Source organism: Rhinolophus sinicus, chromosome 15, assembly GCF_057876585.1.
Source record: "Rhinolophus sinicus isolate RSI-liver-muscle chromosome 15, RSI-T2T, whole genome shotgun sequence".
NCBI lineage: Eukaryota > Metazoa > Chordata > Mammalia > Chiroptera > Rhinolophidae > Rhinolophus > Rhinolophus sinicus.
Window position 1 is genome coordinate 125,630,656 of NC_142515.1, and position 27,642 is coordinate 125,658,297.

Here is a 27,642-nt window from a genome sequence, read left to right on the forward strand (position 1 = left end):
ATACTGAAAACTTAAATAAAAATTCTTAAAAATAGCTAGAGAAAAAGAACTTATTACATGTAAAGGAGCAATCTGAATGACTACATTTTTATTTTTTTTAAGCAGAAACCATGAAGGCCAGAAATAAGTGGTATGAATTTTAAAGTCCTGAAGAAAAAAATGTCACTCCATAATTCTGTATCTAGTGAAAACACCCTTTAGAAACAAAGGTGAAATAAAGACCTCATCAGAGGAAGGAAAAGATAAATCACAGCAGAATTGCTTTAAAAAATTGCTAAGAAATATACTTCAGACTGAAGGAAATAATAGCAGAAGGAAACTTGGAATATCACAAATAGAGGACAAACGAGAAAATGGTAAAAAAGTCTTGATATACATACACACACACACACACACACACACACACACACACACACACACATACATACACATATAGGGAGTGCCAAAAAATGTATACACATGACTTGTATTCATCTTTTCTTATTGGTATATATTATTACAATTTTAATACAATTTTTTCCTTTCTTAAAAAGTGTATACATTGTTTTGGCATCTTCTGTGTGTGTGTGTGTGTGTATCAATATTACACTACTTTTAAGTTCTTTAAAACATACAAGGTAGTTAAAAGTAAAATATGAAACACTGTCTGATGGGGTTTTCAATGTATGAAGAACACATGTATGACTATAGCACACACAAAAAAACCCTATATACAACTAAGGTTTCTACATTCCTACTGAAGTAGTAAAATATTGATTTTAAACAAACTATGAAACGTTAAATATTTTGCAATCCCTAGAGCACCCAATAAAAAAAAAAACTATACAAAAAAGGATACATATGGCCAAAAAACTTAAAATAAAAAAAAAAATTACAAATTACCCAAAGGGAACAGAAAAAAGGAAACAGAAACAAAATGCAGAGAATAAACAGAAAATGAATAGTAAATGGTGGATCTAAATCCAAACATATCAATGATTACCTTATGTGTTCACAGTTTAAATACAACAATTAAAAGACAAACTGTCAGACTGAATAAAAAAAAAAATGACCCAACTATATGTTCTCTATGACAAACTCACTTTAAATATTATGAAATGAGTAGGTTACAAGTAAAAGGATGGAGAAACACACTGCATCCTATGCAAAGGTAATCAAGAGAAAGCTGCAATGGCTATATCAAAGTAAGATAAAACTAGATTTCAAAGCAAAGAAAATGACCAGGGATAAAAAAGAACAATACATACTGATAAAAAGGTAAACTCACTAAAAGGACACAATAAAACTAAGGGTGTAGTACACCTAACAAAAGAGCTTCAAAATAAATGAAGCAAAAACTGACTGAACTTAAAGGAAAATTAGACAAATCTGCAATTACAGTTGGAGACTTCAGCAGTTCTCTCTCAGTAATATAATTAGTGGACAAAAAATCAGCAAGGATAGAGAACTCACTCAACACCACTAATCAACTGTATCTAAGACATTCATAGAACACCCTACTTCAAAACAGCATAATAAATATTGTTAAATGTACACGAAACACTCATCAAGAATGTTCTGAGTCATAAAATAAACTTCAACAAATTTAAATGAATTGAAATCATACACAGCATGTTCTCTAACAGCAATGAAATTAAACTATGTATCATTAAGATTGATAACAAAAAAGAAAATTACCAATCACTTGAAAATTAAACAAAACATTCTTAAATAATCCATGGATCAAAGAGGAAGTGTCAAGAAAAATGAAAGAATATTTTAAAGCGAAGGAAAATTAAAATACAACATTAAAATTTGTGGAACAGGGGCCGGCCCGGTGGCTCAGGCGGTTAGAGCTCCATGCTCCTAACTCCAAAGGCTGCCGGTTCGATTCCCACATGGGCCAGTGGGTTCTCAACCACAAGGCTGCCAGTTCAATTCCAGTCCCGCAAGGGATGGTGGGCAGCGCCCCCTGCAACTAAGATTGCACACGGCACCTTGAGCTGAGCTGCAGCTGAGCTCCCGGATGGCTCAGTTGGAGGGTGGGCTCTCAACCACAAGGTTGCCAGTTCAATTCCTCGAGTCCTGCAAGGGATGGTGGGCTGTGCCCCCTGCAACTAGCAACGGCAATTGGACCTGGAGCTGAGCTGCGCCCTCCACAACTAAGACTGAAAGGACAACAACTTGACTTGGAAAAAAGTCCTGGAAGTACACACTGTTCCCCAATAAAGTCCTGTACCCCTTCCCCAATTAAAAAAAAAAAAAATCTTAAAAACGAAAAAATTATTTTGTAATAGCAATACCAGTTCTTTTTATTAGTATCATATTTTATAGAATTTCCCAGCCTTTCACCTTTCAATCTTTCTGTCTACTTATGACATCCAAACAGTATAGAGCTGAATTTTCTTTAAATCCAATCAGTAATTGTCTTTCAAACTTAATCTATTCAACATTTCTTATCATAGGAATATATTGGGTTTTTATCTTCTTAATGTTTGCTTAATGTTATTTGTTTCTGTTCATATTTTTTTAAATTGAACATTATAATACATAAAGGAAGATTAATAAATGTATATATAAATCAAAAAATTGCGTTGATTTAGCAACTAAATTGAAAATAAGAAATTAGGTCTGGAAAAAAATTCAAGCTTTCCAAAAACACAGTATTCAAAAAAACATTTTGGTAAATATCTGAGACTTTTTACTTGAAGAGTTTAGGAAAGCAAAATTCTAGACACACAGAGTTGATAGCCAAATACCCACCAACCAGACCAATACATACATTCCAGAAACAGGCAAATCCATGTACACTTTCCAAATGGATTACCTCCTTCTGTCAGGAGTAAACCATTATACTAAATTTTTGTAGTAACAATTCCTGCTGCTCTTCATGGTTTCTATGTGCTATGCACGTATCCACGAATTGTGTATTTTATATGATGGTATTACATTGAGTAAACTCCTTTGTGTCTGGTTCATTTCATATATCCTTTATTTTTAAGAGTAACCTACTTTGTCACATGTAGCTTTAGTTCGTTCCTTTTATACTGCTGTATATTTTTCCTTTGTGTGAATATACATCTTACAATATGTTCTACTATAAATCAGCATTTTTCAGTTTTAAATTGCTTTTTCTATCTCAAGCAAGAGACAGAAAAACATTTGTGACAGTATCTCTTGAAATGAAACTGTTGGGTTGTAATATGGTATGTCATTGTGATTTTAATTGCAAATCTCAGCAAACTAAAGAGGATAGCATCTTTTTGTATTTATTTGGTTTTCCTCTATGTGAAGCTCCACTTCATGCTTTGTTTCCTACTTTTTCTACTGATGTAAACTTTTTTCTTGTTGATTTTTCAGGTTTTAGATTTTTATACTAATTCTTTGTTGTTTTATGCATTGCAAAATTCATCTTTTAATTTGGGGCTTTCATTCTCTATATGATGTGCTGAGGAGCATAAAATATCAATATACTCAAATTAAACAAAACAAAAAAAATTTGTAATTAGAGTGAACATTCTTAGTGGAATATACTAAGAACTTAAAAAAATGTTTAAAAGTATAAAGTTTGAAAAAGTTTACAGTTTAAAAATATAAAGAACTTTAAAAGTAACTTTGTTAGTGTTCATATAATATTATTTAATATTGTTATTCTATTAATAAAACTATAATATCATAGGATAAATACATAATTCTGTTTGTGGTTAGAAACAAAGATTTTTAAACGTAAGTAAAAAGCAGTACAAATACAAAATCAAATGAAGTAAAACCTTTATTTCTAAATTTGAGCAGAAAATAGCAACATCAATTCCTAATGCATTTTGTCTTAAAAAAACTTCTAAGTTCTTTCAGTTGAAAGGGCCTAGAAACAATTACCAACTCAGTAGCAATCTGAGTACTGACAAAGGTTAACATCCTGCCAGCTGGTAAACGAGAAAGTTAACACAACAAGGTGGATTTGGCGCTCAAAGTCAATAAACTGATAGCTACCACAAGTATCAATAAGAAAAATAACCACATTAGAGTGAAAGCCATCTAAGGTATTTATGAGATAATGATAATTTAAAAACAAAACAAACCCAAAAACTAAACCTCATTGTTCACCAATGAAGGATGTAAGGCAGCTCATAACTTTGAAAACTACTAAAGGGAAAGAATTAAGCTTTCATTCCTTTTCCTGTGAGAACTCTATCTCAAAATAAATAGTCAATTAAAGGACGTTCTCTTTATGGAAGTATTCTACTAAATTAAAAAGCAATGACAAAAACAGGATTTTCACCATTTTACAGCCCCTACAAGCAATGATTATCAATGGCTACTAACACCACAAAAAGAGAGACAATCAAGATTACTGCCTTCTGGTCTTCAATACTACATATGACATATTCTTACAAAAATTTGAGCCTCGATCTTTTCAAGTCTCTGTATCAAAATAATATTTATAGAAAATTCAGGACCAGAAAACAGGTTGAATGAACCCATGAGGATAATCCAGCAAAAGCCAGAATGTGACAAATTCTGCAGGATCAACGATCCAGTTTTGCTAACAATAAATTGCAAGGAAAAAAACAGTATGAACCTATAGACTAAAAGAGACGTTACCAACCTATTGCAGCGTTTGGAACTTATATGGATTCTGATTTTTTTTTTTTAATGTGAATGAGGAAATTTGAACACTTAAGTATTTGATATTAAGGAACCAATGTTAATCTTAGATGTGATAATGTGTTACTTATGTGTTGAGAGACAGTCTTTTTTTTTTTTAAAGATATATACAGAAATATTTAGGGATGAAAAAATATGAATAATATGATTGGAAGTTTGCTTCAAAAGAATCGAATGGGAGGTAAAGAGAACGACTGGAGTCAAAATGAAACAAAATTGGCATTGATATGATTAAATAATTAATGGGTAGGTAACAGGCACACAGGGGGTAGGTTCTTCATACAATTTGCTCTATTTTTGTATATGTTTGAAGTTTTCCAAATTAAAAGTTTGTTGTTACCCTAACTTCATAAAATACTGTAACAAAATCATTTTTGATGACTATCCCAAATGTATGTACATTTTCATACAAAGGTGAGGCCTTAACACAAAAGAATGAGCTAGTGGTGAATTTTTAAAAATCAGCAAGTCAGTGAAAATGTTTCTTTATTTAGAGAAACATTCCCACAATCTCAAAATCCAATGAGACATATAAAGAATCAACCAATTTTGCCTACTTTTAAGTAAGCATCCAGGTTTGATAGATGACTCCTAGGTCACCTTTGTGATGATTACCTGCGTATTCACCAAGAATAAGGTGGGATTCAAACTCTGTCCATTTAGTACAAGGCTTGTATTTTTAAATCTCTAAAATGTTTAAAATGTTTTAAAGTACACCAAAAGGTAAATAAGAGTTTTAAAATTCTAGTCTTTTACCAGATATCTAAATGTTTTCCACAAATTGAAAAAAAAAAAAGAAATAGCAAACTTTAAAAACAATTTAGAACTGGTTTAATAGTTCTCAGACACTTACACAATAGCAGATTTACATACCTTGCCTGGACTGTGAAGGTGCTACAGGAACTTCTTGGTTTGGCTCAAAAGGAAGTTCAGGTGTTAGGTTTTCAAACTGCTCTTTACTAATGAGATTTAGCTTCTTAAAGTTCTCAACTTCTTGCTGAAGTAGAATGGAGGAATCTAATTACTAAACTGGCTAACAGAGTAACCAACAGACAATAATTGATATCAACCTCAAAAAATGAATTTTTAAAACAGGGATTAATTGCAACAGAAAAAGATATTCTAGTAAAGAATCAAGTATTCTACTTAACAATTAATATTCAGTCTAAAGAGGCATAGAGAACCCTGACCTATGATTATTTTATAATTAAAAATACATTGTAAGAACATACATTCTAATCATTAATTATTTGCTCAGCATTTACCCACAAGACCACTATGGTATTATAGAGGGTACTAAGTAATCTAATACATGTTCCCTACCCTTAAGGAATTTACAAGTTAGGACAGAAAGAAGGAAATGTACACATAAAAACTAGCATTAGGCAGTGTATGAAAAGTGGTAATATTTGGTTGAAGAACTGAGATCATCACAGAAGAGATGGTACGAAAGCAGCTCTTGAAGAGAATTTAGAGAAAGGGAAAAGCATTCTAAATTAGGTAATGGGAGCAAAGATGAGAAGCTTGAAATGAGCAACCATTTATTAGAAAATAATCCAGTGAATGAGAAAGTCTGTGTAGAACCCGTGGCAAAAAGGCCTGACAAGTTGGAGAAAGCTACTAGACCTTTAATATCACCAAGAGGTTTCACTTTATTTTCTTGTAATGGGAAACGTGACGAAAGATAAATCTAAATGGCCTGGAGGTTCAATTCCAAACCCTTTTATCAAGTTAGTACCAGTAGGTCTGAGTTATTAGCTCCAAGGAAGAATCCCTGTCCCTGGGGCTCCAGAAGCTTCCCCTTTCTAATTATGGTTACACGGTCACTTAAATGTTCCCTGCCGTATATATGTGTAGAGCATTAGAGAGGTGGAGGCCATTCTCTACTGGAAGGCCATTTGGCCATGGATTGTGAAGACCATCCATCCCTGGCCTAAGCTGTGGGACAACAAAAAAGTGAGAAGACTGCTTGCACTCACTACTTTTTTGTAAGTTTTCCCCAATGAACCCTACATCCCATCGACACTACTCAGTGCTAATAGGTACACCACTCTTTACAGAGTAATGTCCAAAGACTAAAGGTTTAAGCAGGTAAAAAACTATAACAAAAGTTGTTAGGTGAACCAAATTAAGTATCATCATTACAATAGTTGCAGTACCTTGCTCTTAATAGCTTTCCAAACAACCATTTCCTTCTGTCATACATGAAGAGTTACTTTTCAGCTCATACCATTAATTAGATCCTGTTAGCCTTTAAACGAGGGGCTGTCTTCTTTTCATGAAAATACCTTAAATGATTACTTCAGTTCTTACCCGATTACCAAAATTGCTTTCCCAAAAGCCTTCAGTAAGCTCTGCAAGCTAATTCAGTCATTACTCCTCCCTGTCCCTCATCTTGCTACAGAGCTTGCTATCAGCAGCTCCCAATTCAATAAACATTTATTATGTTTATCACATGCCAAAGATGAGTAACCTTAACGGGAACACAAACAGTATGTTTGTTTTGTTTTCAACTTTTAAAACTAATTCATTTATAACACACACACACACACACATATACACAAACACTAGGGAAGCGCATTAAATTATAAGTATACATCTCAATGAATAGTCAAAATTGAACAGACCTGTGTAACCACCACTCAGATAAAGATATTACTAGCATCCTAGAAGTACACTTCACGCCCCTTCCCATCACTGCCGTCCCTCTCTCCCTAAATATAAGCAATATGCTGACTTCAATACTATAGATTCACCTTGCATGTTTTTGAAATTTATAAAAATGGAATCATGATGTACGGCTTCTTTGATGCAAAATTGTCTTTGTGAGATTCATCTATAGTTTGTAGCTCTACAATAGAGGTCAGCAAACTACAGCGCCCAAAGCTCAAGGTCTATTTTTGTAAAACGTACTGAAACATCACCACACACATCTGTTTACACACTGCACATGGCTATTCATTACCATAACTGCAGAGTTGAGTAGTTGCCACAATGCACTGGACAAAACCTGAAATATTTATCATGTAGTTCTTTACAGAAAACATCTGCCATCCCTGCTCTACGGTGTTCTATTGAATGATCACAATTTTTAAGACTCCATTCTACTGCTGATGAGCTTTCAGGTCCTTTCCAGATTACAGCTATTACAAATGATGTTGCCATACATATGTTTTTACAAAACACTTCTTTTGGTGAACAGAGACCCACATTTTTACTGAGTATTTACTAGGAATGGATCAGATAGTACATTTCAACTTTAGTAGAAAGTGCCAAACCGTTTTTCACAGTTGTATCTATTTACATTCCCATTAGCCGCACATTGAAGTACCTATTGTTCAACATTGTCCATCAACACTTGGTATTGTGTTTTTAAAAATGTAGCCATTCTGAAAATACCCACAACTTGGATGGACTTCAAGGGCATTTGATTTAAAAATACACATGTATCAAAATATGACTCCATTTATATAACATTCTGAAAATGACAAAATTATAGAGGTGAAGAACAGATTAGTGGTTATCAGGGGTTAAAAACAGTGGAGGCGAGGCAGGTGGGTGGGAGTCTAATAGCACAAGGAAGATCTGTGTGGTGATAAAACAGTTAATCTTCTTGACAGTGATGGTAGTTACATGAATCTACACGTGATAAAATGACGCAGAACTATACACACACATTTGTGATGAGAAATGTCAATTTCCTGGTTTTAATATTGTGTTTTATTTTAGCTATGTGAGAGAATAACCTTTGGAGGGAACTGGGTGAAAGGTACACTGGGCTTCTCTGGACTATTTTTCCAACTTCCTGTGAACCTATCTCAAAATAAAAATTCAGAAATTTTAAATATGCAGCCACTCTGGTAGGTGTATATGTTATTTCATTGTGGTTTTAATTTGTATCTCTTTGAGTACTAACAATGCTGAAAACCTTTAATATATTTCACTTGGATAGTTTCTTTTGTGAGGTAGTTCAATTCCATTGCTCATTTTTCTAGTTTTTTTTTTTCCCTCTTATTGATTTGTAGGTAAGATCTTCCATTCTGTACTTGCCTTTTCAATCTCTTACTGTGACTTTTGGTGAAAAAAGTTCTTTTTAATGTAGTACATTTTATCCATCAGTTCCTTCATTGTGTTATTTCCTGTTTAATAATCTTTCCCCTCCCAAAGATCATGGAGATAGTACCTATTTTTCTAGTTTTATTAGTTTAACTTTCACATTTAGAACTACATCTAGAATTGATTTTTCGTCTACGGTATGAGATAAGGGTCAATGTGCACTTGAAAAGAATGTGCACTCTGCAGATGTTGGATGCAGTATTTCACTTATGTCAAGTTAAGCCAAGTTCCTGAACTGTGCTGTTCACATTTTCCACATCCCTGCTGATTTTCTGATCTGCTTGCTACATCTTGCAACTTTGATTAGAAAGGTATATTAAAATCTTCCACTACGGTTATAAATTTGTGTATTTGCACCTGTCAATTTTTGTCTTATTTAGTTTGAGGCTGTTATTAGATATATACAAATTTAGAACTGTAATATTTTCTGGGGCAACTAATAAGCCTTTTATGATTATGAAATGCCCTTTATCCTGAATAATTCTTTTTGCCTTTAAAATCCACTTTATTAATAGAGTTACACCAGCTTTGTTGTGTTTACTGTCAATGTATTTTAATATCTACATACGTATTTACCTTTTCCATTGCTCTTCATTCCTTTCTGTATCTTCAAGCTTCTTTCTGGAATCATTTTCTTCTGCCTAAAAAACTATTTTCTTTAAAACAGATCTGCTGAAAACAAATTTTCTGTTTTCATATGTCTGATAATTATTTCACCTTCATCTTTAAACAGCTTCGCTGAGATATAATTTACATACCATAAAATTCACCTATTTTAAGTTTACAATTCAACAATTTACCTTTATTCTTGAACACTAATTCCCTTTATATACTGTAATTATATCATCCAATTGTCTCCTAGCTTCCACTGTTTCTGATGAGAGGTTAGCTGTGAATCTTACTGTTGATGCTTCTAAAGTAATCTGTCCTTTGTCTTTGGCTTTTATTTCTTTTCAGCAGTTTTACAATGATGGCCTGTTCTGGTTGTCTTTGCATTTATATTCCTTAGAGTTCATAGGACTTCCTGAATTTATCCCTTGTTATCTATCTTTCATCAGTGTTGGTAAAATACCAGCCACAATCTCTTCAAATAGTACTTTTGCCTTATTCTTTTACTCCTCTCTCTTCTAAGAACCCAATCAAATACATGTTAGACCTTTTGACTGTATTTCCTATATTGCTTGCACTCTTTTCTGTATTTTTCATCTTTTTTTGCTCCATGTTTCATGCTGGATTTTTCTTTTGACTCATCTAGTAGTTTAGTAATTCTGTGTCTAGCTGTACTTATCTACTCTTAAGCCAATCCATTCCACTAAGTAATATATTTTTCATTTCTGGAATTTCCACTTGATGTCTTTTTAAGTTTCTAGTTCTCTGCTGAAATTCTCCATCTTATGTTTTCTTTTCTTTTTCTTTTTAACATATTAACAATAGCTAATTTACAGTCTGTTTGATAACTCTATTATCTGGATCTCTATGGGTCTATCTCCATCTTCTGTTGTTTCCTTTTTTTTTTTTTTCTATCACATCTTCTTGTATGCCTAATTATTTTTTGAGGGCCAGACATTACTATTGAAAAATTGAGGCCTAGGATGGTATTTCCTCCAGAAAGGACTTGTGTTTACTTCAGTCACATGGCTAGAGGCACAAGCATGCTGATCTATCTAATAAGGGATTAAAATGATTAGAAGATGGCCCTTTTGAAAGCAGATCTTTTCTAGTTCACCTTAATTTCTAGGATGTAAACCTTTTCTAAGGTTTACTGGAAATCCTCCTCTGGTTTCTGAACTTCAATTTTTGTCACGCTAGTCCCATAAGTTTTTAAAGAAATCTCTTTTCAGCTTCTCAGTTGCTTCTACTGGAACTGGCAGATACCTATAATGGAAACGCAGACCCTAATGCCAATCATACTTCTTCAGAGTTCTTCTTCCAGATTTTGACCACATGACTCTTTAATGTCTGTTAGCTCTACAGATTTTTTTGAACTTACTTTCCTAATTGTTCTCAGCAGGAGGGCTGATATGAATTACCTAGTCTACCACAAGTGGATATACAACCAAAGTCTAATTTGTTGTTTTTATAAATTTATACCTTGCCTTGCTCAAAAAAAGGACCAAAGAAGTTTAATTATCTATTAGATAAGAGACACTTATAAACAACTATGTTTCAGCCTAAGAGTTAAAAACAGGTATGTATGTAGTTCACAGGTAGAACAGAAGAGTGACTTTTCTGGGTGGAACAGGTAAAAGCTATCAAATAAGTATTTCCTGGTAGAGTAATACCCAAACTGGATTTTTCAATCTAAACAATGAAAAGGAGTTTTGCAACTAAACAATGTGAAAAGATATTGCAGGCAAGGGAAACAACACATGCAGCTAGGTATTTAAGAGTATGAACTTTAAAACTGAAAGCCGCAGTACAATGAAGATAGATCCATACATAAAAGCCAAATCAGGAATTCTTGTTTGCCAGGGAATTCGAACTTTATCTTCAGTGGGGTAAAGAAATATTGAGTAATATTAAGAAATAGGGAAATGGTCAGATGTATATTTAGAAAGTTGAGAGATCTACATGTTTTCCTCAGGATCACTTTGAAAATAATGTAAGCCTGAAACTGTCTGTAGCCATCATTGCCATCACATGGAGAAAGTCTTGACTGAAAATGAAGCTAACACAGATGAAAGCAGACCAAGTATAGGATAAAGAAATCAAAATTATTCTATGCAGTCTTAGATAAAGATTTGCCTGAAAGCAAGCACTCACACTTGGACTTCTGGTAGTAAATTCCCTTACTTGCTAGGAAGAAAGAAGGAAAGGATAAAGGAAGGAGGACTACTACTCTGACAAGAGGAAAGCTAGAACGAGAATGAACTAGAGCCAAGAACCTAGCATCCAAACCCCACGGAAAGACGATGCAAGCCAGAATTAATGCATGGCAGTAAGAATGCACAGGAAAGGATGAATAGGACCTAGTGAGAAAAAGCGTAGAAGTTGATGAGGATTCCTAAGGCATCCAACCAAAATAAAAACTCCAGGAGGTTTGGGGTAGATGTCCTTGAATTTTTCTTAATGGAGACAGAATATAATGAGATGCCTGTAGAACACGAGACAGACAGCTGGAAAATCTAATAGGCTACTGGTTACAGAGTTCTAGAGCCCACAAAGACACTAGCATACAGTTACCAATTAAAGACCTGGGAATAGATTCTCTCACTTGTGGACAAGACAACAAAGTAGTAAGAGAAGCAGCTCAAGGATTGAACCAGGGCAGATCACGTTTCAAAGGCAAACAGAAATTATACACTTACAACATGATTAAAACGAAAAATTTTATGTATATACATTTTACCATAGTAAAAAATGACACACACACACACACACACACACACACACACGATGGCAAGCAGACCATCTTGTGTCATGAAGTAAAGTGCTGAACATATAGGGACATATCACTTGTACACACAAGATCATTTCTTAACTATTACATCATAAATTAAAAAGTCTGACTATTAAATCTTTGTGAAGATTGGTGCAACAGAAACCCACATGGCACTGTGAGTGGCAAATTAAATTGTATGTGTGTACTCACACATGTAGATATGGAACTGATTTCCTAGGATACATAAATGATCAAGTTTAATAATATTAAACTGTTTTAAAAGACAACTATAACAATTTAAACAGAGGAATCTATGGAGCACAGCAACTTGAGTCCTTGACTGAAGGCTGAGCTACATACGTGGAGGACAAGACTCCCTGAGACATTTCCAAAAGTGGCTGCTATAGGGTTGAGCTGAATATACTAAAAGTCCAACAGTGTTGGGAGATGATGAGCATACAGACCCAGAAAAAAAGAGACACCACTTGTTTAACACCCAGATATGCTTTAAAAATCAGGCCATGCTATAGAACAAGGCCTTCACACTACAATTAAGACCTACTTTAGATTCCCTAGGACAACCTAACACAAAACCTGACAGGATATTGAGAGGGACAGAGTTTGAAAGTTAGTTCTGTCAAGTTAGAAAGTCTTTCCACACATCTGACCAAAGAGTAAAATCAAGCCAACACAATTCCAAATTGGCCAACCAATAGAATAAAAGTCAACATTCCTCAGAGGAAGATGACATAATCTATAATCTCTGCAGTATAATTGCTACAATGTCCAGTATAAAAAAAATTATACAGAAGGTGCCAAAAAAATGTATACATATTTTAAAAAGGGAAACACATTTTAAAAAATTATACTGATGGTAACCACTTTGAGCACCTCTTGTAATTGCAGAAGTCAAATGTGACTTGTATTCATCTTTTGTTGTCAGCATATATTGAGTATTACAATTTTAATAGTTTTTTTCCTTTCTTAAAATGTGTATACATTTTTTGGCACCCTGTGTATATGTGTGCGTGTGTGTGTACATACACATACACTTAAGACACTTGGATGTGAAAAGAAATAGAAAAATGTAACCCATAGTCAAGAAAAAAGGCAGTCAATAGAAACTGTCTTCTGGATGTCTTAAATGTTGAATTTTAAGACAAGACTTTAAAACAACTGTTATATATTTATGCTTGACAAACTGAAAAAAAAAAAAAAAATATATATATATATATATATATATATGGTCTTCATGAATGAACAGGTAGGGAACATCTCAGAAGAAAAAGGTAACCTACAAAAAACCCAGAAAATTGTAGAACTGAAAAGTTTGCGGTTGGATAAGCTTAAAAGTAGAGTGGAAATTGTAGGCAAAAGTTAGTGAAATTGAAACCAGATTTATAGACATAATCCAATTTATAGAACAGAGAGAAAAAAAGATGTAAGAAAACAGAAAAAAAACTCAGGGGTCTGTGAAACCATCAAATGGTATAATTGAAATCTAAAAAATTTTAAGTAAGAAAGAACAGGAAGAAATAACTGAAATTTTCTCAGTTTTGAAGGAGAACATCAAATTATTGTTCCAAGAATTTCAGTTAACTCTAAAATGTAACAGTTCAAAGAAAACCAGAGACACAGTACAGTTAAATTGCTGATAATAAATGATAAATTGGAAAACTTGAAAGCAGCCAGCAGGGAGAAAACAATAAAAATGTTTGACTTCTCATTAGAAACAGGGAAGTCCGGAAGACAATGGAACATCATCTATAAAATGCCAAAATGAAAAATTGCCAATCCAAATTCTGTATCTAGCAAAGATATCATTCAAAAATTAGGGTGAAATAAAGACATTAACTGTCAGGTGCCAGATGAGTACTGGACTTATCAGGGGGATCACTTCATAGATTGTGTGATTGCCTGACCACTATGCTGTATACCTAAGGGTGAAGTAGAATATTGAATGTCAACAGATGTGTACAGCTGTCGTTCATTTTCACTACCGTATAGTATCACATTGCTTATTATACAACCTATCAGTCAACTGCTGACTGACATTTTAGTTATTTACAATTTGTGAATGTAATGAACAATTCTCCTATAATATTATTCCTGATGAACACTTCTAAATTCCTCTAGAGCAGCACAGTCCAATATAAACATAATGAAAAGCACAAGTAATTTAAAATTTTCCAGTAGCCACACTAAAAAGGTTAAAAAAAAAAGTGAAATTTTAAATCTTTTATTTAACCAAATATTTCAATTGCAATAATTATAAAATCATTGGGCTATTTTATATTTTTTTTCTTACTAACTCTTCAAAACCCAATATTGTACAACAGAGGACATCTCATTTTGGACTAGCCACATTTTGAGGGCTCAATGATGGCTATCATATTTGAAAAATGCAACTCAAGAGCATATTCCTGAGAAGAGACGGTGAGCACAGTGTATGGTTTTACATTTTTTTTTACTCTCACACAGACAAATGAAGTTCTTGTTCCAATACTCCCACTTTTCTGTCTGATGTTTTCACTTTTATGAAATATTCCATTGAAACTTTAGTTTGCGTTTTCTTGATTAATAATGCTGAAAATCTTTTCAAGATTTCAATCATTTTGATTTCTGCTTATGTGAAATGCTTGTTCATGCCTTATCACCAGTTTTTTTAGTGACTTTTATTGATTTGTACTTTATACATTAGTTTTACAATACCTATCAAATCATGAATGGAAACCATCTTTTTCTCACTTTGTGGACTATGTATGCACTTTTTCATGTTTAATGAAAAATTCTTTGTGATCTTGTCCTTTAAGATGCTTTTTGTGTCCACTTAAGAAACCTTTCCCCACTCTAAGGTCATAAAGATCCTTATCCTTTAACAGCTTTATGCGTTTGCCCTTCACTGGAACAGATCTGAATGACACTACCAGGCAGAGGTCTATAATTTTACTTTTTCACCCCTTTTCCAGCACAACATATTAAAAATCAAGTCTTCCTTTGATCAGTAACCACACCTGTTACTTACCAAGTGCGCATATAAATGCATACAAGTGTTTCTGGATTTCTTATTCCATTCCTATGGTCTATCTTATACCTGTTATCGGCTAAAAAGACAAATAAAAAGTTGCTATGCCGTTATTAGTGTGATGAGTTTCTTGTCTCTTACATTTCCATATAAATTTTGGACATCAGCTGATCAAATTCCTAAAAAGAATCCATTGAAATTGGAATTTAATTGACTTTTGAATCAATTGGTGAAAATTACCTTATTTGCCACAATGGATCTTTCAAACATGAATTTTGGTATGTCTCTCCCTATTTGTCTTCACTAACACCTTTCAATTATTATTAGTATTACTCTTCTTAAAAAGTCTGCTGTGTCCATCCTTTTAAAAATCTACCCTAAGGTAGGCAGAAGAGCCCCCCAAAGATGTCCAGATCCCAATCTTTGTAACATGTGATTATGTTAAATATGTGGTATAAAGGACTTTGCAGATGTAAGATTTCTATTAAGTGACTTAAAATAGGGATCTTACTGTGGATTATGCAGAGAACTTTCTCCAACCACAGCCAGAAGAGATGCAGCAGAAGAAAAAGATGCAAAGCAGGGCTCCTTCACCAGTTGTTGACTTGTGACTGACTGCAATTTGACCAAGAATGCAGGTGGCCTAAAGGAGCTGAGAGGCTCCACACAGCCAAGCAGGAAATAAGGAACCTCAGCTCCACCCAGAGCCACAAAGAACTGAATTCTGCAAACAATCTGAATGAATTTGGAAGTCATTCTTACAACCTACAAATAAGAGCCCAGGCAGGAGCACCTGCATTTCAGTCCTGTAAACCTGGAACAGAGAAACCAGCTGGGTTTACCAGGCCTTCTGATGTACAAAATAACAAATCTGTATTGTTTTAAGTTGCCACATTTGTGATAATTTCTTATGGCAGCCATAGAAAATACAGATTCTTAAGATTGTTTTACATTATTAGAGAATGAAATCTTAAAATGTTACTATTCCCACTACCTACTGTTATGTGGAAATTCTCTGGATTAAAAAATTTACCTAGAAAATTTACTAAGCACTTACTAATTCTAATCACTCATCCGTAAGATACTTTTGGGTTTTCTATTTACATAATGTTAAGTTTTCACTTCTGCTTTTCTGGCCCTTATCCTTTTTTGTTTGCCTTACTGGTCTAAGATAGCCAATATAGTTGATAGATTTGATAGTGACCTTCGTTTTCTTATTCTGATTACAAGAGATTAGCTTCAACGTTTCACCATTCAGAGTGAGATGTTTGTTTTGTATGGGACTTTGCAGAAACCCGTTATTAGGCTACAGATATCCTTTTATTCCTGTGGCTAAAAATATCTCACGTAAGCATGCTGACTTTATCAAATGCAGTTCCTGTATTTATTGAAGTGATCACAACCTTCCTTCTATTCATGAGAAGTGATTTTTCTAATGCACAACTTGCATTACTGAAATGAAAACTTGGGCTACCTCTTTAAAAAAAATACTGACTTGGTTGCGAAAAGATCGTTTCAGAATATTTATACCTAGATTACGTGTAATGTTTGATTCTCATTCGTATTCTCAAATTCTCATTCATGTGCTCTTCATGTATCAGTATTAAGGTTATGTTGTTCTCATAAAATTAGTGAAGTAGTCCCTCTTTTTTCCCCACTAATTCAACAAATTCTTGAGTCCTATTAACTCTATTCGCTGAAAATATCCATTATTCCAATTTTAGAAGAACTTGCTAATAAAGCCAAGTTATCTTCAAGTTTAAAGATTAAAAAAAAAATGGTTTCAAGCAACTTTCTTTTCCAGTCAGTTTTTCTAAGTCATATATTTTTCGAGAAAAATGTCCTGTCTAAATGTCCAAGTTATTGGCCTAAAATATCTTTTAAATTTTCTTCACGATCAGTAATTACATCCCATTTTCATGTAATTACCTTTCATGCCTTTTGAGAACATACATGCCAACAGGCATAGCCATGAGATTTGCTTTATCCAATGGAACGTGAGCAAATGTACACAAAGAACAGCTAAGCAGCACCTCGAACTACAACTATATATACGTTAGCAGTCTCTTGTCTGTCCCCTTTCTGTGAATGAACTATTGCTGTACAGGCACTACTCTTTCAGCATGATTCCCCAAAAGAGACACTTAGAACAGAAACACACACACACACGCACGCACATTGCTCAACAGCCAACCCATAGCCACTGTCAAGCAACGTAAAACATTTTTACTTTAAGCCTTTAAGATTTTGGGGAAGTTTTTATACAGCAAAGGTAATATTAGGGGTTGGCTTATTATTTTCAAGCAGTTTTCCTAATATATTTGCATTTAAGCCTATCTCTTCAAGTGCACCTCTTAAATTCAATTATCATTCCACTTAGATTTTCTAATTTCCTCTATGGCTTCTTCTTTGATGAATTATTTAAAATACATCTTTGTTTCAAAACATACAGGGTTTTATTATTTTGCTTTTTAACTTTTATTATTAAATACTAACTTAATTCCACTAATAATTTGTTTTATGTAATATCAGTACATTGAAATTTGCTTTATAAACCACTGTTGGTCAAAGTACCATCAGGCTCAAAAAGAACGTGTACTATGCAGTTGTTAGATGCAAAGTTGATTCTCAAATTATTCTAATTTTCTGTTTCCTTGGGGGTAAACTAAATCACTCATTACATCTGGATTTGTTCTGGATTCTTGTTTCATATTTGAACATTTGATATTAAGTACATTAAATTTTAAGTTACACTTTTCTGATGGATTTCTTCACTTTTAATCATTACAAAAAGGACACTCTTTAGTACTAGTAATGCTTTTTGTCTTAAAGTCGACTGTGTAAGTGTCTGACATTAACATACAAACAACAGCTGTTTTTGGTTCCTTTATTTGTTAAAAATATATATAACATAAAATTCACCACAAGTGCACAGTTCTATAACATTAAGTACATTTGTTGCTGTGTAACAGATACCCAAACTTTTTCATCCAGCAAAACAAAAGCTTTGTATCTATTAAACACCTATTTTCCCCTCCAACCATCAACCACCACTCTTCTTTGCTTCCATGAATTTAACTACTTTAGTACCTCATATAAGTGGAATCATACTATATTGTCCTTGTGACTTGCTTATTTCATTGAGCGTGTCCTCAAATATCACCACTGACGTACATGACAGATTTCCTTCTTTTTAAGGTTGAATAATATTCCATTATATGTATACACCAACGTCATGTTTTGTTTATCCATTCATCTGATGATGGACATTTGGGCTGTTTCCATCTTTTGGCTGTTGTGAATACTGCTGCTATGAACATGGGTGTACAAACAGTTCTAGTTTTTGAGGAACTCCCATATTGTTTTCCGTAGCAGCTATACCATTTTATGTTCCCTCCAACAATGCACAAGGGTACCAACTTCTCCACATTTTTTCCAACAACTATTATTTTCTGGGTTTTGCCTTTTATTTTTAAAATAACCATCCTAATGAGTGTGAGTTACTATCTCATTGCAGTTGATTTACATTTCTTTAACGAGCAGTGATATTGAGTGTACTTTCATGTGCTAAATAGTCATTTTAATTTGAAAAGTTGTATTAAAAATTAAAGTCATCCTTATAAGAAACTTGTCATTCTTTTTTTTTTAATTTATTGGGGTGACAATTGTTAGTAAACTTACATAGATTTCAGGTGTACAATTCTGTATTACATCATCTATAAATCCCATTGTGTGTTCACCACCCAGAGTTAGTTCTCCTTCCATCACCAAATATTTGATCCCCCTTCCCCTCATTTCCCACCCCACCCCCATTACCCTCTGGTAACCACTAAACTATTGTCTGTGTCTATGAGTTTTTGTTTCTCATTTGTTTGTCTTATTCTTTTGTTGTTTTTGATTTATATACCACATTATCAGTGAAATCATGTGGTTCTCTGCTTTTTCTGTCTGACTTATTTCGCTTAGCATCATACTCTCAAGATCTATCCATGTTGTCATAAATGGTCCTATATCATCTTTTCTTACCACCGAATAGTATTCCATTGTGTATATATACCACAACTTCTTTATCCATTCATATATCGAAGGACATTTTGGTTGTTTCCATTTCTTGGCCACCGTAAACAAAGCTGCAATGAACACTGGAGCACACGTGTCTTTATGGATAAATGTTTTCAGATTTTTTGGGTAGATACCCAGGAGAGGGATTGCTGGGTCATATGGTAATTCTATTCGTAATTTTTTGAGGAACCTCCACACTGCCTTCCATAACGGCTGCACCAGTCTGCATTCCAACTGTGTATGAGGGTTCCTTTTTCTCCACAGCCTCTCCAACACTTGTTACTATTTGTCTTGTTGATGATAGCCATTCTGACTGGGGTGAGGTGATATCTCATTGTGGTTTTGACTTGCATTTCTCTGATGACTAGTGATGTTGAGCATTTTTTCATATGTCTATTTGCCATTTATATGTCCTCTTTGGAGAAATGTCTCTTCAGGTCCTCTGCCCATTTTTCAATTGGGTTGTTTGTTTTTTTGTCGTTGAGTTTCATGAGTTCCTTGCATATTTTGGATATTAGCCCCTTATCGGAGGCAATGTTTGCAAAAATCTTCTCCCTGACTTACTCTTTAGCATGTGGATATTTACTTGTGCCACGACTATTCTTTCCCTATTAAAAGGTTTAAGGCGTTTCTGCCAAAATCAGTTGACCACAGACACATGGTTTTATTTCTGGACTCTCAATTCTTTTCCATTGATCTGTATGTCTATCCTTAATACTAGAGCTAGTATATAAATAAGGTCAGTGCATGAATCCTTCAACTTTGTTCTTTTTCAATATAGTTTGGTTATTCTGGGTTCCTTCTTGAATTTCCATATGAATTTCAGATCTGCTTGTCAATTTCTGCAAAGATGCCAGTTAGGATATTGACAGGGATTACACTGAATATGCAGATTGATTTTGGTTGGTTACTACTTTATGATACGTACTTTTTCTAATCTTTTCCTTTCAACCTTATTGTTTCCTTTTTTTTTGATGTGTCATATATAAATAACATAACTGGTTGTACTTACATACACTTTGACAATATTTATTCATTTTTCTATTTCAATATTTGAATTTAAAGCTACCACCTTATTTTTGTGCTGGAGGCCCCTTTTCCCTTTTTCTTGTCGTATTCACCTTTTCCCTTTCTCCTAGTTACTCCCTCTAATTTTATTTTTAAATAGCTATCTTTCAAACTGCAACATGAAAACTTTAAAAACTAATCAATCTTCTTTCTAGACTAAAAAGTACCTTTAAATACTATTCATTTATTGTTCTCCTTCTGCATCTTTGGCACATGGAATCACTTTTATTCTATCTTTGCAATTTCCCTTGATGGAGCTCTCTCACTGTATTTTACCCTCTTTCTTGAAAGTATTTTTGCAAAGCATACTTTGCTCTGCAAAAATACTTTGTATAACACTATCATTCCATTGCTGCATTCATCTGTTACTGGTGGGAAGTCAGCAGTCAGTTAGCTATCTACTCTTCCATTTTTGAAAGGAATATGCCTTTTATCCCTGGCTGCTCTACTCTGATACCTCTCCTCAGTTCAGAAAAGGTCCTACTTATTACCTCCTTCACTTCCTTTGCCCCATTTTCTTTCCCCTTTTCTTCTTAAACTCCAATTAAATGGTCTACCACAGACCATGCTTATCACTCTATATTTCTCATTCCTTGCTTTTTACCTTTCTTTTCTAGAAAAAAACAAAGCTTTATAATAAAATTCATTAGATGATACATTTTACAACTTGATTTGAAATGTACCAAATAATAGCAAAGACTATCTAGAATACCATTCCATACTTTTCAAATATTCTCTCTCTTTGCCTCTGATTTCTGAATAGTTTCTTATAAACTATCTTCCAATTCACAGATTCTCTAATTATATCTAATTTGCTGTTGATCTCTTCAGTTAATTGACTTCTTAAGTTTAACTGTTTTAACTTTCATAAGTTCTAGGAAGGTTATCCTTTAGAATTTCTTCTTCTCTGCACATATTTTTCACTTCTTTAGTAAGCATTGTTACTCCACATTCAGTTTAGCGATTCTATCTAAATTATTTCACGGTGTGGTTTGGCTGTTACTTTTGCTCATTCTCACATGTGGTACCTTATTTCCTTGTTTGATTATTAATTTTGTGAGTTGCTGGCTTCCCTTATAAAATACTTTGAGTAAATTCTTTGAGATCAAGGATAAAGGTGAGTGTCTTCACAAAAAAGCTACATTTGTTTCTGCTAGGTTTCTGGGAAATTAACGGGCCACAATCACTTCAAATTTATGACTAGTGGTTATTTTAGTCACTCAGAAAGTGTGAATTTGGGTACATGATTAAAATTTGTAAGCCATTTTTTTCCCTCCTTATTCTACTCAGCACAACTATGGAAATATTCTTTGTAGTCCCCTAGAAGAACAGATGAGAAAGTAAGATCTCTTTCACTGAGGGTGTATCTCTTTTGGGTACCAGTTTAATGGGAAAATGACTTCTTTTTTAGAATCCCACCTGTGGCTGTGCCCAATTTTTGTGTCTTTTACCCCTATATTTTGGGAGGTTTTTGCAAACGTGAACTCCTCAAATTCCCCAAATTCCAAAATGGTCTCAGGAAAAAACTGGTTTCAATATTTCACTTCTCTAAGGTTTTATTCTGATAACAACTTACCTTGCAAATCCTTCACAGATTTTAAGTAGATGTTTCCTCATCTATTAAAGGGTCATTTTAGTTGTCTTCTGCAGTAAGGACATGCCAGAAATAGCCTATACTCATTCTTTGGTGCAATTCAACGTAGCTTCTGGATCTAGCAAAACTCCTTCACAAAGTCAGAAATGATCACCAAACTCTCCTATCAATTTGGCATTCTTTTCGTTTATATCTAACTTGATCTGTTCTGTTTCAGACACATCCGAGTATTCTCTCCTCTTAAAGCCAGTTCTTGGCTTCCACAATATCACTTTCCTATACAACTCCTAATGATCACGCCTCAAGGCTCAGATCTAGGTCTTCCCATTTCTTTATTTCCTCTGCTACCTTAAATTACCAATGTCCATCTCCTGGACCACTTTTACAGCCTCCTGATTGGTTTTCTTCTGCCACTCTTCTCCCCATCAAATCCATTCACTGCCATACTAACCAAAGTGATCTTCTAAAAATAAAAATTAGATCATGTCCTATTGCCTGTGTAAAACCCTTCAAGGTACTGAACTTGGACTTCAGATAAATTCCAAACTATTTAACATGGCCCATAAAACCTTATAATCAGACTCCTGCCTATATATCCGTATCTTTCCTTTTATATAATACTGTAAGTTCACTCTTTTTTTCAATTCCTCAAATATACCAAATTCCTTCCCACGTGAGATCCTTGACACTTGCTCTTCCCTGTTCCTTGAGTATGATTTATCCGCTCTCTGCATGGTTCAGTCTTACTCACACTTCAGATCTCACTGTATTTGTGACTTTCTCACAGGCATTTCCTGACAACACAATCCAAAAACACCTTGTTTTTTTCCTTTAGAGCATTTATCATACTTTGTGATTAAGTACATACTGTGGGTTTATTTTAATGTCTGCCTTGCCAATTATTTGTAAGAACCAGCCAGGCATGTAGAGACACTATTGTCATCTTCCAATTCCATGCCCAGGACTTAGCACAGTGTCTGGCACATAGTAGGAGTTTAATAAACATATATTAAATGATTGATTTCTCTCCCTTTAAGCAGACGCACAGGAAAAGTAAAATTCTAATCAGATACATGTTGAGTACAGAATTAGAAATAAGAGGAATAAGTTAGATGGTAGGAATGTACGTAGGGATTAGGTTAAACAAGACATACAAATACACCCATAATGCTTACAGTCATACAGCCAAGATTACTTTCCCCTAATATTTCATTGATAAAATAGATGCTGGATTTTCATTAACTCAATTCACAGCTTTTAATTATCATCTATATTTTTGTTAAAACAAATAAATAATCACCTACAAATAGCATGTTTCTCAAGGTGGTTTGAAAGTTCATTATTTGGAACTCTAGAAACATTTTCCCACAGAACCAATATTATATACACAGTGGTCAAGTTACTTCGGTTAGTTCATAATGTTTAATTCGTAATTCATTTATCCATTTTTAAAAATATGAATTGAGTACTACTTCGTGCCAAGAACCGCTAACACTGGAGACACAATCATGTACAAACACAAAAATTCCTATCTTCATAGACCTTATATCCATGTGATAAAAACAGAAAAGAAGTGCAATATACATAATAATAGATGGTAAAGAACAAAGCATGGTAGAGGGATAGGAAATGGAGTGAAATTTTAACCTAGTTTTAGTTATATTTAGTTCCATCTCTTTCTTTCTGTTCCAAAAGGATTTAAGTTAGATATGATTTATGAAACCCAAGTATCACAAATAAAGTGACAATACTTATACAAGGAAAGACTTTCAACCAAGAAACTACAAAACACTTCCTATCCCACAGCAGGACACAGAACTGCTCAGACTCTAAGTCACTGCCAAGCTACCATACCCTGAGGCAGGGTCTCCAAAAAATCTTCTTACAGAAGATAAGAAGGTGAAATCATGATGGAAATTCCAGGAAGGGGAAAAAAAAAAAAAAGAAGAGCCAAAAAGGAAAGCGTACTTCTTTTATTGATTACGTGAACCGCAATGGACAGCCAGTCCCCTCTATTCAACCACTAGGTGCCCAGGTTTTCTTTCTACAACTGTACTTCTGACCAAGATCTCTTTCGTATGTGACATATTATAGTTATATAACTTTCCCCTCATTACTCTATTCTCAAAAACAAGTATTTTGGGGGTTTTCTAATCAATTGAATGGCAGAAAAGGATCCCTTTTAATCACTACTTGTACCATTAAAATTTGATCAAAAGAATGCAGACAGCCAGTAGACTACCCTGGCACTCTCATATTTTACCTTAATAATTTGTAGGTACCAGGATGTGGGGTAAAATGCAAGATTAAAAAAAAAATTAGAACAAGGTTTCAAATAGCACCCTAGCACTATAGTAATTACTGCCCAACGCGAAACAATCAGCCAGTTTAATGTTATACTTGTCCACAACCAGTTCCACTACCATACAGCATGCACAAGCTTAGTTTATACTAAGGTTAGAAGGCTGGAAGGAGGCAACAAAAGTAACCCCACTCTGAAGCCCCACTCCTATAGCTGATTGATTATCGCCAGGTAAGGAATGAGCATATAAACTAAGCCTGTCCATAACTTCAATTTTTATTCCTTCTTATGAGAAAGGACCTTATTATTTTCACCTGAAAAAAGCAAGGGTTATAGTCAGTGAGTGCTATTTTTTTTCGTAATTTAAGTATTTATTTCACTACCATTTTAATAAAATAATTTCTCAGTTTTTGACTCTCAGATACGCTTCTGGAAATTTTTAAAATTAAGCATAATTTATTTATATTCAAAATTTCGTAATATAAAACCTCAAGTTTGGGAAAATATAAGCAACAACATATAATCAAAACATAGTATCAGCAGAAAGACACTGGCCAGAAACAATTACCTTTACAGCTTTGTGTGTGTTTTCACCTTCTTCCATCCACAGATCCTGTTCATAATAATATAAGCCATCATTGATAACCTTAGCAAGATCAGATGTAATTTTTGCCCGAGACATGTGGTTTCCTGTTGGATCTCCTCCAGGATGTTTTCTCATATAAGGTGGTGTCTGAGTTACAATCAAAATCTTATTTAAATCCTGGTCATCAATTTCATAATCTGAATCGTTATCATTCCAATCAGTAAATGTGTGTTTTTGTCCTATTTGTTCCATCTCTTCATCAAATAAAAAATCAAGTTCTTCTTGTTCTTGTTCATCTGGTGGATACAGCTCATTTGCTGCCTCTTCAGGTAGAGATGCTGATTCCTAAATGAAAAAATTGATATTTTACATAACTTTTCTATCACTTTTAAGATAAATGTCACATAACGATGTTACAAGTAAGTAATACCAAGCTTGCATGCTCAACGGTTAGTTTAGCAGTCAAACTGTAAAAAAATACAAAGCCAGTATTATTCTGAAACAAAAAACTAAAGTAATTGATAAACACTAAGTTTAACACTAAAGAAAAAAAAAAGTTGAGTAAAAAAAGAATTAAAGACTACTTTAGTGTTAGAATGGAACTTACGCTATCAATATGAAGACAAACCATTATTTTAAAATAGATGTTTAAATGTGGAGACTTTATGGAGGAAAAATGTAGCTCTTGAAATAAATGAAATATGGTACAAATTTTTGTGAGTCCAGGACACTGTCCTCCCTAGTTGTCCAGGTTTGCCATGACAAACATAAAAATTAATCAGGATCTTTAAAAATCTTGTCTCAGAAAACTGCTTTAGGTTTTTAAAACGACCCCAAGGGGGGAAAGAAAAACTCCTGTAACAATTAAGGATGCTACATTTAACTACCATTGCTAAAGTTACCTCTGATCAAGGTTTCTTAAACTCAGTACTGACATGTGGGGCTTGATAACTGGGGGGTGTGTGTGTGTGTGCGCGTCACGTGTGGGGGAAAGGGGTGTTCTCTGCACTGTCGGATGTTCCCTAGGCTCCACTCACAAGACGCAGTAGCACTCTCCTAGTTGTAACAACCTGAAATGTCTCCAGACACAGCCAAATACCCACTTGTGAGGCAAAACATCAATATCCCGCGTACCCTCAGCGGAAAATAACTCTTAAATCCTCCATGCTTTGATCTTAGGGATAAAAAGCCCTGTTCCTCATAATCCTCATTCTCATAGCCTTCTTCATCTTTCCCCCATCCAGGCCCAATTATTTTTAGTGACTTTTTCCTTACAGAACTTATTTCAATATTCGAATCATTTGAGGGGCATTGTTTGTAAGTTTATTTTTAGTAAATTTTATACTTTAAGATAACTGTACATTCATACAGTTATAAGAAATAATAGAAATCTCATGTATTTTTTTACCCAGCTTCCCCCAATCTTATCTTGCAAAACTATAGTATAGCATCACAAACAAGATACTCTGATATAACCCATAAATCTTCCTGATACTCAGATTCCCCAGCTTTACTTGTACTCATTTGTGTGTGTAGTCTAAATCAGAGCAGTTTTAATCACTGGAAAGTTCGCGTACCCAACAACCAAAAATACAGCAGTTCTATCACAAGGGTATCTCCTATTGTTTCCTAACCACACCCATATCACTCCCTCATGTGCTACCAAGAAATCACTTCTCTATCCCTTTTCTACTGTTCATTACACCACCAAAACATATATCAACCTGATATGTACCCTTTACAAATAGTTACTTGTATTAGAACTTTACATATAATTACAAGATTACAAATAACACAACAGGGTTATAAATTCAAAATTTAGAAAGACTGTCAGCTTAAAAAAACTGATTTATTCAAATTTAGTCAGAAGTAAAAAGGCCAAGTCAAAAGAGTCTTAAATCAGAGTCCAGAAATAAATAATACAAAAAACTGACACCATATAATTTTCGACTACTGAATAACCCAAAAGCTCTTACTGAAGGCCAATAGTTACAATTTTTTAAAACTTTTCCAAATTTTATATATGTATCTGACAAACAGAAGACACTGATCTTACCGTGTTTCCCCGAAAATAAGACCTAACAGGAAAACAAGCCCTAGCATGATTTTTCAGGATGACATCCCCTGAACATAAGCCCTAATGCGTCTTTTGAAGCAAAAATTAACATAAGACCCAGTCTTATTTTCGGGGAAACACGGTACTCTCCAACTAGAATTTATCACTTCACTTGGTTTATAACAATTTACCTTCAATTTCACTGGGGATGGACAATGTCTCTTTTTTACTTCTATCCAAGGTTCTGAGTCCAAGTCAGGCAAACTGGTAGACAAACCTCTAGACATTGCTTGAAGATTACTTGTGTCAGTATTTTCCTTTAGGTTCAGTGGACTTCCAAATCTTGGAGAATTTGGGGCAGACTCTAAAATTTTAAATTAGTTCTATAGTTAAAATAATGGTTTTATTACTTACAAAACACTTTTTCCCCTTTGGGCTTGATTATTTTCCACAAAAACCTAATAAATCAATCTCAATTATAACCTTTCCAATGATTTTCAAACCTGAAGACCTTACCTTGTAAGATGTATTCAAGTGAAACCAAAGAATAAAAACAAGCAATGTCACCAACCCTTACCATAGACCATCCATTCAAACTTCTCAAATATCAACGTGAATCACTTACTAATTATGACAATACATATATTTGGGAGTCAATTCTCTATGAAATCTTAGATTTAAATCTATTATAATGAAATTATGGAATCTCAAATGCTATTAAGCTACACTTAGATTAAATGCCTATTCTAGTCAAAGCAAAAATCGTCCTCCATTGTTCTGCTAGGATTTATACTAAGGAAGACATTG

The 27,642-nt window shown here is 34.0% G+C and overlaps 1 protein-coding gene across 5 annotated transcripts in view; it reads right to left on the minus strand.

Annotated features, from left to right (window-relative positions):
• Window positions 1-27,642, minus strand: part of LARP1B (La ribonucleoprotein 1B) — an 87,285-nt gene that overhangs the window by 24,593 nt on the left and 35,050 nt on the right. For all 5 annotated transcript variants that reach the window (XR_002138897.3, XM_019749018.3, XM_019749017.3 and 2 more), the window contains 3 exons: window positions 27,027-27,199; window positions 24,762-25,124; window positions 5,518-5,641 (listed from right to left, as the gene is read on the minus strand). Coding sequence is in view for 4 of the 5 variants with exons in the window: in XM_019749018.3 (XP_019604577.3) it covers window positions 5,518-5,641; window positions 24,762-25,124; window positions 27,027-27,199 (660 nt within the window). In the remaining variant the exon portion in view is untranslated. The remainder of the gene's footprint in view (window positions 1-5,517; window positions 5,642-24,761; window positions 25,125-27,026; window positions 27,200-27,642) is intronic.